Here is a 15,066-nt window from a genome sequence, read left to right as displayed (position 1 = left end):
TAGAATAATACGAGTTATGTTTTTTTATTTGTTATCAATCAATGGCCTCTGAGGGGATTTTGGTTTTAATGACTTTTTTTGTACTGAGTCGTTTGTCATCATATAGTATAGCGGAAGCTACCGTGTTTTCTTTGTTAAAAGGAACTCCATTGGGACATTAACAGAAGCCTCAATATAAAATTAATTTGTGATTTAGGTATTTGATTAGATTTTGTTTCGTTTATGACATTAAGTTTGAACATAGATTCTAGTTATGAAAGAAAGGAAAAAATAATTAAATATTATCCACAATATCGCAATAACTAATACGTTTAGTTTCCTCCTCAACAGTTGTTAATTCATCGGATAAATTATTGGCACATGATTCTTCTTGATTGATAAGCGATAATTGATAGGCCACCTCAAAAGCTTGTCCCAGTGTTAGTATGATTTCGGTGGCCAAATCCTAAATAATAAAAAAAAAATAATAATAGAATATTTAAGAAAAATTTGATATGTGTTTTGTATTGTAAAAATACTTACCAAGCTATCAACCATAAAGACATGACAATAGTGTGTATCCTTTTCTCTTGTTATATAAGCAAAATATCTTAAATCATCTGTATCCTGGCTAACACAATTGATATTCTCGATATCGTGGACACTTATGGTACTCTGTAGGAAGATAACAGAAACGAATGTTATTAATATTAGAGTTAATAAATAGCTGAACTCGTTTTTTAAGGATTTTTTAGACTTTGTCTACGCATGATATATGGTTATATACCTCCTATACTAAATAGAATGTGGACTAGTTGGAGGAGGAGTAAAGACAAAAAAAGTTATTTCCCACTAAGAATTTCAAATTAAGATTAAATAAGGACGGTATGGTGAAAACATGGACCTATATCGAAAACTTCCTGCGAGGAAGCACCTTCTGTTTTAAAATTCAGCTAAAAACCTTTAAAAATTACATGGGGCTATTTGAAAGTTGATTTTCACCCACTAAAAACTCAGAATTCGAAATTAAAGCTCATCTTTTATAAAATGCTGCTAATGCTTAAAATAGGACGAACATTATATGGAGGTTATATCAAAACCTGGACCTATATTAAATATTTTTTGTGAGGAAATTACTTATCCTTCACTAACGCGGAATTTCAAATTACACTCCCTTCGTTGGAGAAGGAAAACCTAACTCAGTCTCTTCCGTAGAAAAATGTTGCTAGAATCATTAAAATACCTAAAATAGTGCGGAACCTATATATTAGGACTATATTTAGCCTATATTAAACAACTTTTGGGAGGAAGTCCTTTGTCATTTAAGAAATTGGAATGTAAAATTTCAGTCCCATTGGATAGAAATGCGTCTGAAACCTTCAAATCACGGACATGTAAAATCCTAAACTTCCATCTATCCACCTTGAATTGATTTCTTCTTTTTATACCCTCCACCATAGTATGGAGGGCATATTAGTTTTGTTTTTCCGCTTGTAACGCATCGAAATAATCATTTCCGACACTATAAATTATATATATTCTTGATCAGCGTAGAATTCTATAACGATTTAAGTATGTCCGCCTGTCTGTTGTAATCACTCTAGCGTTTAAACGAATTGAGATAGATCGCCAAAATTTAGCATAGAGTCGTATTTTGTCTGCAGGCAGGTCAAGTTCTATGATGGGCTATATCGGTCCACGTTTAGGCATAGCTCCCATATAAGGGTACCCCAATTTTCGGTATTTTAAGGTTCTTGAGCGCGTTTTTCTAATGAATTCTCTGAAATTTGGTACTTTGAGTTCTTATTAGGTAGCAAATCTTTCCACTAAAAATTATAAATATGGGTCCACATTTTCGGATAGCCCCCATATAAGGGTACCCCCAATTTTGCGGTATTTTGGTAGTTCTGATCGTGTTTTTCGACCCTCTGTCGTGAAAACCTACTATATCTCGTTGCTTATTGATGTTTATTTCAATATTCATTTCCTTACCTTATTATCCGTATCAATAAATCGAACACCGGCATGTGACAGGGCTATGCCAACTTTCAAACGTGTCTGTTCGTTTGTTTCTTTTAGAATTCGCGTTGAACAGTTAATATCCTCTATTATACTGCCATCTTGGGCTTTGTACTCCATGGGAGCAGGTGTCTCTTCACGTTTTAACTTCTGTATGGATTTTCTAGTCGAGACCGTACCATGTAACTCTCGGATGACTGTAGAACCCAAATACTAGAAAAAAAAAATCAAAATTATACGATTTTCTTATAACTCAATATCACAAGAAATTTTACTTACATAAACATCATATAGAACATAACCATATATCAATGTGTTGGCCGAATGACACCAATTCGGATTGATATCTTGTTCTTCGGGTGATATTAATAGCAAATCAGCTGGTTTTCTTATGGTTAAAGTCTTTTTACGCAATGTATTCGATAAATAATTACATTCATCTTTTATAGCCTCTAATGTTGTTGTTGTGTTGGTGGTGCTGTTGTTGGCCGAGGTATTGTTGGTTTCATTATTGGCAGCGGAAACTTCATTTCCAATACTTTCAAAAATTGTATTTATCTCATCCCATACCTTTGAGGCATCAAAATCAAATTCATTTTCATTTGTGGTGTTGGGGTCTTTTATTTCCTTTGTTGTTATGAGATTTTCTATGGTTTTTTCCTCATTGCCGGTGGGAGTTTGTAGATTTGCAGATGATCTTTTTGTGGGCATTGGTTTAACAGACTTAACCAAACTGGGAGACCTCAAACCACTTGGCAACTCTTCAATGGCTTGACTTTTTTGATCTGTTTCCTGGCTGGGATCGGGGCAGGCCAAATTCAATGAAGAACCTTTAAACAAACCGGCAAAAGGTACATCACCCACAAACTCTTCAACACATTCAGATACCCTTGAACTGCTTATCGAATCAAATTGTTCTTCTTCTGGTGGCTCCATTTGTTCTTCCCATATAAAGGATTTTAGATTATTGTAGAATTGGGAATTGCGATTTTGCAATTGTAATGATTTACGTTTCCAACTTTTATCCGGTGGTGGTTTCACAAATTCGAATATTGTGGTTTCTGCTTGAAAAGCCGATGGTGGAGGACAATCGGGGGTTGGCGAGTGTACAGATCTGTCTTGACTTTGTCTTCGAGAATCGTTGTTGTTGTTCGTATCGAAATTATTGTTGCTTGGTATAGACGTTGTCTTTGGTTGAATATCACTGAAATATTTAGAGAAGAAGAAAAAACATGAATTTGATTTAAAATTTATTTTAAATGTTTTCAATGAAATACTCTACCGTTTTGAAATATCTTATTTTATGGAAATAAGAAAATGCATTTTTGTTCTTTAATTGATATCCTTCTTTTAGCAAGGATACAAATTTGTTTTCTAACTAGGGTGGCTTAACTTTATATCACAATATGTTGTTTAGGTTATTTGTTAACATGCTTATTAAAAATTATTTCACTTTCATTTTCAAAAATTTTTAGTACAAAATATTAATTTTAATCCAAAATTAAATAGATTTCTTTCTTTATTACTAACACAAAGGAGAGGCGTTGTTTTACATCTACAGCTGCCACAAAAATGTGTTAGGAATTATAAATGGCGCACGTGCTATCCTATCCTGTGCGTCATATCCTTTTGTTCATGCTGAACAAAGAACAATGATGCCAGATCGTATATACAAAATTCATATTTTTGATTTGAGTGGGACATATTTTTATCTGTGGTTGTCGTGTAATGTAGTTTCTACCTGTTCAGGTACATAGATGATTATGATAAAAATTATTATTTTTTTTTTTTTTGGGAAAATCCATGATAGGGAGGATGCGGATGTGTACAGTTATTATTGTTATTTTATATGTTGTTTTCGATTGGAAAATAAATGAAATAAAGCAAACAAATATTAAGATATTTTGAGACAGGGACGGACATATGATTAATCCAAAATGTGTCAAAATAAAGTTGGGATTATAGATGAAATTTTGATAGGAATGTGTTTATTCACCAAATCATTTTTAAAATGCTTTAGATACTTAGATTTTAAAATAGGATCAGGATCAATATTTAATATAAAGTTTAAAAAGTTAAGATAATTGGTATCGAATATTGGAATAGGTTCCATGGCTGTAGGTGACGTAGGGGATGATAGATACCAAGCAACGGCTCTGATTGGCTTTAACATGGCGAAGCCCAGGCTTATCTTGGTCCCTATTTCATCTCATTTGTAGCTACCCCGTGGTGCCACCTGGGGTAGCTATTTTCATCACCCGTTGAAATAGTGAGCTAATATGTGCTGCGAGTTCACCCATAAGAACTATAAAAAAATGGGTTAAGGCGTCGGCTTAGTTGCCCACACTCGGAAAACCCCTCCTACTATGAAAAAGAAAACCAAACAACCTCTAATGTTGAGGACCCCCGCAAACGTATAAAGGATCACGATCTGCGAATCTGCACTTGGAATTGGCGCACGTTGTGCAAACAGGCGGGGTGTTCGCTTTGGCGGATGTACTCAAGAAGTACAAAGCCGATATTATTGCCTCACAGGAAATGCGATGGAAAGGGACTGGCGTAAGTAAATCAGATGATTACGGCTTGTATTATAGCTGCCTTTAAACGAGACATGAATTTGGCTGCGGATTTATGGTTAACAGGAGAATAAAAAACCACGTCTCCAGATTCACTCCAACAGATGAACAAATTGCTATAATCTTTTACATCAGTCTCATTTGCGACCATGCTCCGACCGAAGATAAATATGAACAGACCAAAGACATATTTTACGAGCGCCTAGAAACAGCATACGACCGCTGCCCTAGCTATGACATTAAAATTCTGCTAGAAGATTTTTATGCAAAAATCGGAAGGAAAAATATTATTAGCCCCATCGTCGGAAAATTCAGCCTCCATGATGAAATATCAGACAACGGCATGAGGTTGAATGACCTCGCGGCAGCAAAAATCATGGTAGTTAGCAGCACCAGATTTAACCATCGATATACACAAGGACACTTGGATTTCTCCCGATCGAGCAACGAGAAATCAAATCGATCATGTTGTGATAGACGGAAGGCATTCATCCAGTGTTTAAGACGTTCGATCGATCCGAGGAGCGAATATCGATTCCCGTCTTAATGTAGCAGCAAAGGTGCGATCTAAAGTAACACGGAAATTCGACGTCGAAAAGCTGCAAAAACAACAGATACCAGATGCATACTCCGCTCAACTTACTCAACTGCTTGAAGAAAGCACGCCTTGTCCCGATAATAATATAGAAGCACAATGGCAAAGAATTTCCCACTCCCTACAAGCTGCAGCAAAAGCAACACTTGGGTACCAAAGACCACCATCAAGAAATTCGTGGTACGATCAGGAGTGTCGTGATGCTACTGATATGAAAAACGCAGCGTATAGGGCAAACCTGCGGACAGTAGCAACAATGCGATGGAGAACTATCGGGAGAAAAGGTGAGAGGAGAAACGTGTTTTCAGAAAAAAGAACAAATAACTACAAAAACGTGGACAAATCGAGATGTACAACCTCAAACCGAAGGTTTTGGTGCAGGCACATCCTTCCTTAGAGATGAAGAATGAAACCTGGTGACAGATACAGTAAGCGTACTGAGGATCTGGAAAGTGCATTATGGAAAACTTCTGGTATCAAATAGTGGCGGTGAAGCATATACTCCAGAACCAAAGAGAGATGCATAGGAGAATAGTGTTGGCCAACAGATGCTACTATGGTCTGAGTAAGCAACTCAAAAGCAAGGTTACCTTTTACCAAACTCACACTCTACAAGACGCTGATATTACCCGTACTGTTGTATGGATCTGAAGCATGGGAAGGACATGAATCCGATGGAAAGATCAAGTAGAAGACTACATCTCGGAAATGGTCTTTCAAATTGGTATGCGTGAACAAAATGCATCTGGCCGAAGGATTCGCGAAGTAGGACCATTAGACCCCTCCCATTCAATTGGGACATTACTACTGCCATTTATGTGAGGATGAAAAAAATGCTCAACTACTAAGGTATAAAATTTATACTCTTACATGTTTCTTCGCAATAAAATCTTAATCTCTATATGTTCTACTTTTCAGGTACTCAACATAAACCCAATGGACCGAAGGACCGCGAGTGACAACAGCTGTTAAATTATTGTTGACTCAACATCGTAACTTAAGTTTTTATATAAAATTCACTGTATTTGGATTAAATTGAAATTTATAAAAAAAAAAAATCTTCCTATTTTTATTCTGATAGAATAATCTCTAATTTGAAATATTGACCTCAAAAGTCTTATTAATATGTGGAGTATATTTGCGATAGTTTTTATATATCCTTAAGAACTTTAAGGACCGTCTCACGTTTACAAAGCATACTTCAAGAATTATAACGTAGACCTTGAAGCCACTTTTCCAGCTCCAGATGAATTTCCCTTGACATTGCCATTGCGGAGGTCTTCAGAGTTATCGGGCGTTGCATTTTATGGAAGTATCGATCATGATTTAGTGTTTCCGATTTAGTACCAGCTATGTAAATGGTTTTTTTTTCTGAACCTGGATAAAGTCAGAAGAGACCCACTCATTTTGGTCTTCCCCAATCAATTGTCAACATTTTGATAAAATCATATATCTTATATAATCAATCAATTATAATTCGATTAAGAACACATTTTCTAAGACTTTTTTGGGTATTAGTTCAAACATTTAAGATAAACCCCCAAAAAAATGCACAAACTCAACCAGATTGGATAAGATTGAGACCAAACATTTAGCAAAACTTATTTTAATAATAAAGCAAAACTAATAATGCAAGCCCCTGGGTTAGTAATATATAAAAGTTTTTATATTTAATGATTTTCAAATTCTACATATCCTCTACTATATACACATACCAAATAATATCGATTAAAAAAAAATCACATAATTTTAACAATTCCTTTGATTTATGAGATTTCAAATTACTTCATTACAACTTACTTGTTATTACAATCAGCTTCATCATCTCGCTCATTTTCTTTTTGGCGCCGTCGATTATTATTTTGAGCATTATCCATAATAACACTAATATTTGCATAATCGCAATATTCAAGATTTTTTCTAGGACTTGGTAACGGTATTTGTGGTTGGTGATCTATACCAACTGGCGTTCGGGGTGTATTACCGGCACTTCCACCGGGCAATTTCATTTCAACATATTCATCTACACAGTAATATTGTGTGGAATTGACGGCCGGCATCTTTTCTTCCTCCTCTATATTCAAATCAAAAGTGATGTCATATTTCGAAAGTGTGGTAAAAACTTCATGTAAATACCTACTTTGTCTATACGTTTCTAATTTGGGAAATATTTTTTCGGTGTTGAGTGTACCCAAACGACGATTTAGAAGATTTGTGGTATAGACGGGTTTATATTCTAGTATAGTTTCTGGAGTTGAGCGATTACTCTTTGGTATTGTTGTTTTTGGATTTAGTATTGGTTCCATTGGTGTATAACGATCGATGGATATTTGGCGTTCCATAAAACTTTTTTTTAAATAAATAAATTTTGTTATACACTTGATGTAACCACACAAATTATATATTTAAACTTAGACACATACACAAAAAAAGTGAAAGCACTGGCATTTGAAAAGAAGTGATTTGGACAGAATAGACAGACAGACAGATCATAGAGGAGTAGACACAATGATGTAATTTTTAAGACAAACATAAAAATCATGAGTACGAGAAAAAATATCAAAATTTCACATCTTTTCTTTTTGTAAAAATTAATTTATTACTCACTAAAAATTATTGTTAACAAATATGCCTAATAAGCCATTGAAATGCATAAATTTTATTGTCAGAAAAATTTGTTAAAATTTTACATTGCACGGTCGCTGGCGCATTTGGCATACTTTTATACGTCTTTGCTATTCAGGCTCAATTCAGTACGCTGTGCCAAATTTCGTGCAAATCGAAAGATAAATAGGGACTTTGGTGCACCATTTGTCTTAAATCGGAAAAAAAAATCGAAAGATAAATAGGGACTTTGGTGCACCATTTGTCTTAAATCGGAAAAAAATACGAGAACTATATCTAAATCTGAACCGATTTTTCCCAATTTTAATAGATTTCGTCCAAATAGATGAGCTGTCCCAAATTTTATCTAATTCGGAGCAGAAAAGCGACCTACACTTTTTTACAATTTAACATGGACAGACGGGCGGGCATGCATAAATCGACTCAGAAAGTGATTCTATACCATGGGTCTATCTCGATTCCTTTTGCCTCGATTCCTTGTACCACAGTTTGGTAAAGGGTATACATAATAATTTCGAGGACTAACAGCCTGTTTTTGTAAAATTCCAAACAGGCTGTAAGGGGGTAATAAAAATTTGCAAACAGTAGTTTGGAAGCTCAGGAAGTTTTTTTATCGACTAGCTTACGCTTAGGGAGTTTTTAAAAACGAGCTGAATATCAGAGAGTCGTTTTAGACGAGCTGAGACTCAGGGAGACTTTATAGACAAAATGAAGCTTGGGGAGTCCTTATAGACGTACTGAAGCTCGAGGAGTATTTATAGACGAGTATAATCTCAGGGAGTCTTTATAGACGAGTAGAAGTTCAGGGAGTATTTATAGACGAGTAGAAGCTCAGGGAGTCGTTATAGAAGAGTAGAAGCTCAGACGAAGGCAGTCTTTCATAGACGAGCTGAAGAGTCATGCATAGAAGGCAGTCCTTCATAGACGAGCTGAAGGGAGTCTTTCATAGACGAGCTGAAGGGAGTCTTTTATAGACGAGCTGAAGGGAGTCTTTCATAGACGAGCTGTAGGGAGTCTTTCATAGACGAGCTGTAGGGAGTCTTTCATAGACGAGCTGAAGGGAGTCTTTCATAGACGAGCTGAAGGGAGTCTTTCATAGACGAGCTGAAGGGAGTCTTTCATAGACGAGCTGAAGGGAGTCTTTCATAGACGAGCTGAAGGGAGTCTTTCAAAGACGAGCTGAAGGGAGTCTTTCATAGACGAGCTGTAGGGAGTCTTTCATAGACGAGCTGAAGGGAGTCTTTCATAGACGAGCTGAAGGGAGTCTTTCATAGACGAGCTGAAGGGAGTCTTTCATAGACGAGCTGAAGGGAGTCTTTCATAGACGAGCTGAAGGGAGTCTTTCATAGACGAACTGAAGGGAGTCTTTCATAGACGAACTGAAGGGAGTCTTTCATAGACGAACTGAAGGGAGTCTTTCATAGACGAACTGAAGGGAGTCTTTCATAGACGAGCTGAAGGGAGTCTTTCATAAACGAACTGAAGGGAGTCTTTCATAGACGAACTGAAGGGAGTCTTTCATAGACCAGATTTTCACTCTGCGCCAGATTTTGGAAAAAACACATTCTACCTGTCTGCGTTTGGCATTCCTGCAAAATTAATTCGGCTATGCAGGATAGCTTTAACTGGTACAAGATCAGTAGTTAAAGTCGGAAAGGACCTCTCGGAGCCCTTTAATACCGAACGAGGATTCGTGTGACTTTTTTAACATCCTGCTGGAAAAGACCATACGAGATGCAAATGTGAACAGAAATGGCACTCTGTACACACGTTACTCGCCTACGCCGATGACATCGGCATAATGGGTCGAACATTGTGAGCGATAACAAATTAAGAAGGAGTCTGCCAAAGTGGGTCTGGCAGTAAACGGTAAGAAGACCAAGCTGATGGTAACAACGCGCAAGACGTCCAGTAGACTCGGATCAACTGTTGAACTTGAGAACTACAGGTTGGAGGTAGTTAAAGATTTTATATACCTTGGTACCGCCATAAAAAAAGATGACATCAGTTTTGAAATTCGGAGAAGTATAGTGTTGGCCAACAGATGCTACAATGGTCTGAGTAAGCAGTTTAGAAACAAGACCACCTCCCGCCATAGCAAACTCACACTCTACAAGACGCTGATACTACCCGTGCTGTTATATGGATATGAAGCATGGGTACTTACGCAAGCAGATGAGGCAGCTCTTGGAGTGTTTGAGAGAAAAATTCTCCGAAAGATCTATGGGCCGATCTGCTTTGACGGTGAATATCGCCGTCGAATGAACCATGAGCTGTACCAACTATTCGCCATCTTGTGAAAATGGATGAAGATGGCCCAGGCCAACGATTGGGGTCACACAAAGTAATATTGATGAAAAAAATGATCGCCTACTCCCGGTATGGCAAACACAAAACATTTTCTTCTGAAAATTTGGAAAAATTCGGATTTGCCGGTAGTTCTGTATATAGAAAGTACTACATCCATTTTAATACATTACAAATAAATGTAAATATATTCTGTTGGTTGTTATTCCCAGACTATGTTTTTATCACATTACATTTCCCAATTCCTAATCTTAAACACAGTTCCTTCGAAAATTGTTTTTAATTAATAATTATTTTGTTCATAACACATAAAGCAAATTAGTCTAAATTACCCTTTTTAATACACATCGATCGAAATTTTAAAGAGATACAAAAAAATAAACGTTTTTAATTAATGATATATAAATATGCATGTTGATGTATTTTAAAAATAACAAATGATTATTATTACATGTATTCAGTTGAACGAAAAAAAACAAATATCACATTAATGTTAGTGTATAATTTGTAATTAGTAATGCATGTATGAGATCATCACCTATAAACTAGAATATAAAATATAACATTTAAAACAAACAACATCATGTATCACATTCATATCCAGGAATGTATAAACAAACATTTTTTTGTTTTCCTATATATAAGCAATAATATCCATAACAATAGAGAATAGGAATGGGGTTTTTTATTTTATTTTGTGGTGCATTGTGTAACGTGGGTGTATGGATGGTTGGTGGTGGTGGTGGTTGTGGTCGCTAGAGGTGCATAACACTGATGATGATATGGTGCATAAAGACATGAAGATGGATATTGAAAAAAAAAACAGAAGTGCATTAGGCGCGGGCAAACACACACACATACACAAAAACAAGAAGAAAACACATAAATTACATTATAATGGATATAACATTCAAGTCATTCTTACTTCTTTGTCATTGAATGTGGTGGAGGTTCTACAGAATTCGGATGATGATGGAAATTCCGTTGCTCCATTATTTTGTTTTCTTCACATCTTGCATCATCCTCATAATTCGATAATGTATTATTGTCATTTACATCTTTAATTGGCATGAAATGGGTTTTATTTTCCATCTTACTGCTGTCTTGGCAAAAATCTGTAAGAAATGTACATACATATCTAATTAATGAGTCATAGAGATAAAAAACAATGCAATAAGATTTTTTAAAGAAAATAAGCTAAACAACAATACAGACCGGTCACTGAACGTTCTTATATATGGCAAATTACTGGATGATGATGCCGCTATATTCTACTGTGCCTCCTACACACTTGACCACTAATGGCAATGCTGCATGTATGTCATAATATTGTTGTATCTGTTCATAATCAAATAGCTTAATAGCAAGTAAACAAAACAAAGTGGGTAAAACAAACGATGATTTGTTTAAATTTACAAAATTATGTTTGTATAGTTGTTTATTTGAAGACGTATTCATGAGAAAATCTACAAAGTATTTACAATTGTAGTTTCAGAATGGATGGAGAATTGGAACGTAAAATATAATACAACATTGTGCTAAATATATTTTTAATGTAATACTTAATCTAGGTAAATTAAAACGACTTGAATCAGCCCCAATTGACAATAGAGGAGGCTAATAAAGGTCTATGATGGCCGAATTTAATGAAATTATTTTTTAAATTAAATGATAGCTTTTTAAAATAAAATTAAATATAGTACAAAATTGCAAACTAATACCATTTTTTCAACTTACCCTTAATTATCGAAACAATTTCATAAGTGACATGCGGTGGGTAATCAACTAGAATATCCAATGCCGTTCGGCCATTACCATCAACAGCATATGGATCGATGCCGGCTCGTAATAATGTACAAACCACCGACTTTTTACCACACAATGCCGCTTCGTGCAGTGCCGAACCGGAATTTGTCAAAATATTTACATCAACACCGGCTGCCAGTAGTGTTTCGACAACTTTTTTATGACCATTACGTGCCGCCAAATGTAAACATGAATGTGTATAAATATGTTTGGTTGGTGTTATCGTATACGGTGGTGAATGACCATTCTCCAAAGCCACCATTTCGTCGTACACACGAAATGGTTCAATTAATTCAGGATGTGTTCGTATCAATAATTGTACCACTTGTAATCGTCCGAATTGTGATGCCAAATCTAATGCAGTTTGAAAACTATTATTACGTATTGTTGGATCAGCACCATAGGCTAAGAGTATTGCAACAACAGCATTGTGACCATGCTCGGCAGCACAATGCAGTGGTGTTTCATTTTGTGAATTTTGTGCATTGGGATTTGCCGGTCGGCGGGGATGCATTAACAGCATTTTTACAATATCTGGTTTATTTGCCCATGATGCCAAATAAAGTGGCGTTGAACCACGTATATCTGGTATATCGGTGGCAGCATCGCTAGCCAATAGGAGGCGTACAATTTCTTCGTGACCATTTAGGCAGGCATGATGTAGCGGGGTGTAACCATTCATATCCTGTGCATTTATACTGGGACTGCGTCGAAAACTGAAAAACAGAAACAAAAATCGGGTGGGTTTATGAAAATCAATAGGAAAGGTAGTAGAATGTGATCGAGTCAACAATTTGGTAAACTGCTCCAATTTAGAATCCATATTCCTCATGTAAAGATCTAGGCTTTACTCTAATTTAGTAAAAACGATCAGTTTTTTCTGAAATTTTTTCCAGAGGTAGGTATTTTTACCCTAATAAAGGGGATATCTTTTTTTCTAGGAGGACGTAGCCGGTTATTTGACCCGGAAGTTCGGGTACGGGTACCCGGTTATATCCGGTTCTATGGATCCAGTTAATATCATCATTTTAAAGGTCATAAAAACACCTTTCCATTGGAGATATGATGGGTTTATCTCATACTGTTTTGAAGATACAGTCCAAAAACTGGGTTTTGAAAAACGTCCTAAATGTCGAACTTGGGTCCTGACTCAATTGATAGACCAATTTTCCCTTTCCAAAATGGTCCGATAAGTGGCTGTATCTGTTGTGGATCAAAAGAAATGGGCCTTAGAATGGGCCTTAGAACACTAAAAAACAAGGAAATTCTGTCGCGTAGGCGGTGTTGGTATCTGTCCATATCAGAAAGTCTTAAATCCCCGTCCGAAGGCCGTCTACACAAAAAATACTATTTAAAAGTAGTTTCTGTCGCGTAGCCGATGTTGGTATCTGTTGGTATCCATAAGAGAAAGTCTTAAATTCCCGGGCGAAAGGCATTCAACCAAAAAGCTATTCTATTTAACAAGAGATTCTGTCGCGATGTTGGTATATGTCCATAGGAGAGAGTCTTAAATTCAGAAAAATCTAATCGTTTTTACTAAACTAGAGTTGTTCCATGGTACAATTATAAAAGGTAACAGCAAATCCCAGCTGATTTGATTCCAACGTAATACTAGTGTCGATATGAATTTGACAAATTATGTTTTTAAAAATCACCCAACAGGAAAATTAGGAACGCATACAATTTGAAATTGTTCTTTATTAATGTGCTCCCGTATTCAATTTACTCAATCTGCCTGCTGGGAAAGTTTGAGGAAGCAAATCTTTCTTGAAGGAATAACTCGCTATTCCCAGCATTTTCATACGTGTTACGCATATATATGGCAATGGCTCAATTAAAGGAAAGATGTGGAAGCGATAGAAATATAAATTTGATAGATTTTCATTCATGTTTTTCAATTTTTATTTTGAGGATTCGAAAATATTTCATTTTCAAAATAAAAATAATTTGATGATAATTTGTTTGTTTCTTTGTTTACATTTTTCTGTAAACATGAGTTGACACTAGTAGAACTTACAACAACAAATTTCCATGTGGTTGTTGTATCGTTTTTTGTACAACAACACTTGCTGTTACCTTTTATTATTATACCATGGAGTTGTTCCAAGATCTATGAATGGTCTTAGATCTATTCTCCAAACAGAGTAGTTGTAATTTGACATTTCGTTTTTTTATGGGTTAATACAATGACATAGCCTCTCGACTTCTTTCCCCAGTTCTTTGTATAAATAAAATCTTTGAAGAAAATGTTCAAAATTGGTATAGCTTTGACATAGCCCACATATAAAGGCCCAACGCCATGATGATGTTAAGCGTATTTTGCAACCAAAGTGGCTGCAATTTAACATTCCGTATTCATGGTGGATAAAAATCCGCTTTCAAAAAATTTCATATTTTATAAAGTTACCCAATAAAAAAATTCCGACAATTTTAGGCGTGATCCCAGGCCCTCCTCATGAAATTTCGGATTTACCGAACATAATGGGCCCCCAAAATTCCATATAGAACAATATATTTCCCATTAGTTTTAAAATGACAATATAGCATGTGCCGGAACAAATCCTAAATATCCGCCAAAAATCATAGAAACAAGAAGTTTTATTATTTGGAAGGAAATTTTTGACTGTTAACAAATGGGGCCAATCGAAATTTTCAAAAAGATCCGCGACGGGTCGCTTTCCTTACTCTATTTATAAGTGTCGATCAAACAAAAAATATTTATATCGGAGGGTTTAAATCTAAAATCCATCGGCCATTTAAAAATAACAACGGACCAATCCTCTTAACCATTCTGGAAAAGGGTATACGGTGTTGTTTTTGGTATAAATATCATCACAGCTATTTGAAGTTCGAATTCTGTCAATTTACCAAAATATTTTTATTTTCCATATATGATCACCAAATCAGGGTTAAAAATGAAAGTATTTCGCTTACCTAGAAAGTGGACCTCCTTTTTTGGCATAATGCTCCAGAATTTTGGCAACAACACTAATATTGCCAGTTCTTGCTGCATCCAATAAATCCTGAGATCTTCCCATGATTATTGTAGTGCGATTGTGAAATACATTAATATTAAAAAATTAGCTTCAAATTAGATTGTCTGCATTCTTCTTAATTTCATGTTGTTGTTGTTGTAAACGAAAATAATGAGAGTACTAA

General features: G+C 35.6%; 1 protein-coding gene across 1 annotated transcript; it reads right to left on the bottom strand.

The window, feature by feature from the left end:
- Nucleotides 1-274: 274 nt before the first annotated feature.
- Nucleotides 275-14,947, bottom strand: LOC133334499 (uncharacterized). The gene is made up of 9 exons (XM_061543158.1): nucleotides 14,842-14,947; nucleotides 11,839-12,623; nucleotides 11,027-11,216; nucleotides 6,970-7,515; nucleotides 2,492-3,202; nucleotides 2,278-2,458; nucleotides 1,972-2,211; nucleotides 523-654; nucleotides 275-445 (listed from the first exon to the last, which is right to left on the bottom strand). Exons 1-9 carry the CDS (start codon nucleotides 14,943-14,945, stop codon nucleotides 275-277), a joined length of 3,060 nt encoding a protein of 1,019 aa, XP_061399142.1. The 5' UTR covers nucleotides 14,946-14,947.
- Nucleotides 14,948-15,066: the final 119 nt, after the last annotated feature.

This window comes from Musca vetustissima, unplaced genomic scaffold (genome assembly GCF_032173495.1).
Source record: "Musca vetustissima isolate MV318-11 ecotype Yass unplaced genomic scaffold, APGP_CSIRO_Mvet_v1 utg91909, whole genome shotgun sequence".
NCBI lineage: Eukaryota > Metazoa > Arthropoda > Insecta > Diptera > Muscidae > Musca > Musca vetustissima.
Note: the sequence above shows the minus strand (reverse complement) of the source record. Positions and strands in the feature narration are given on the sequence as shown.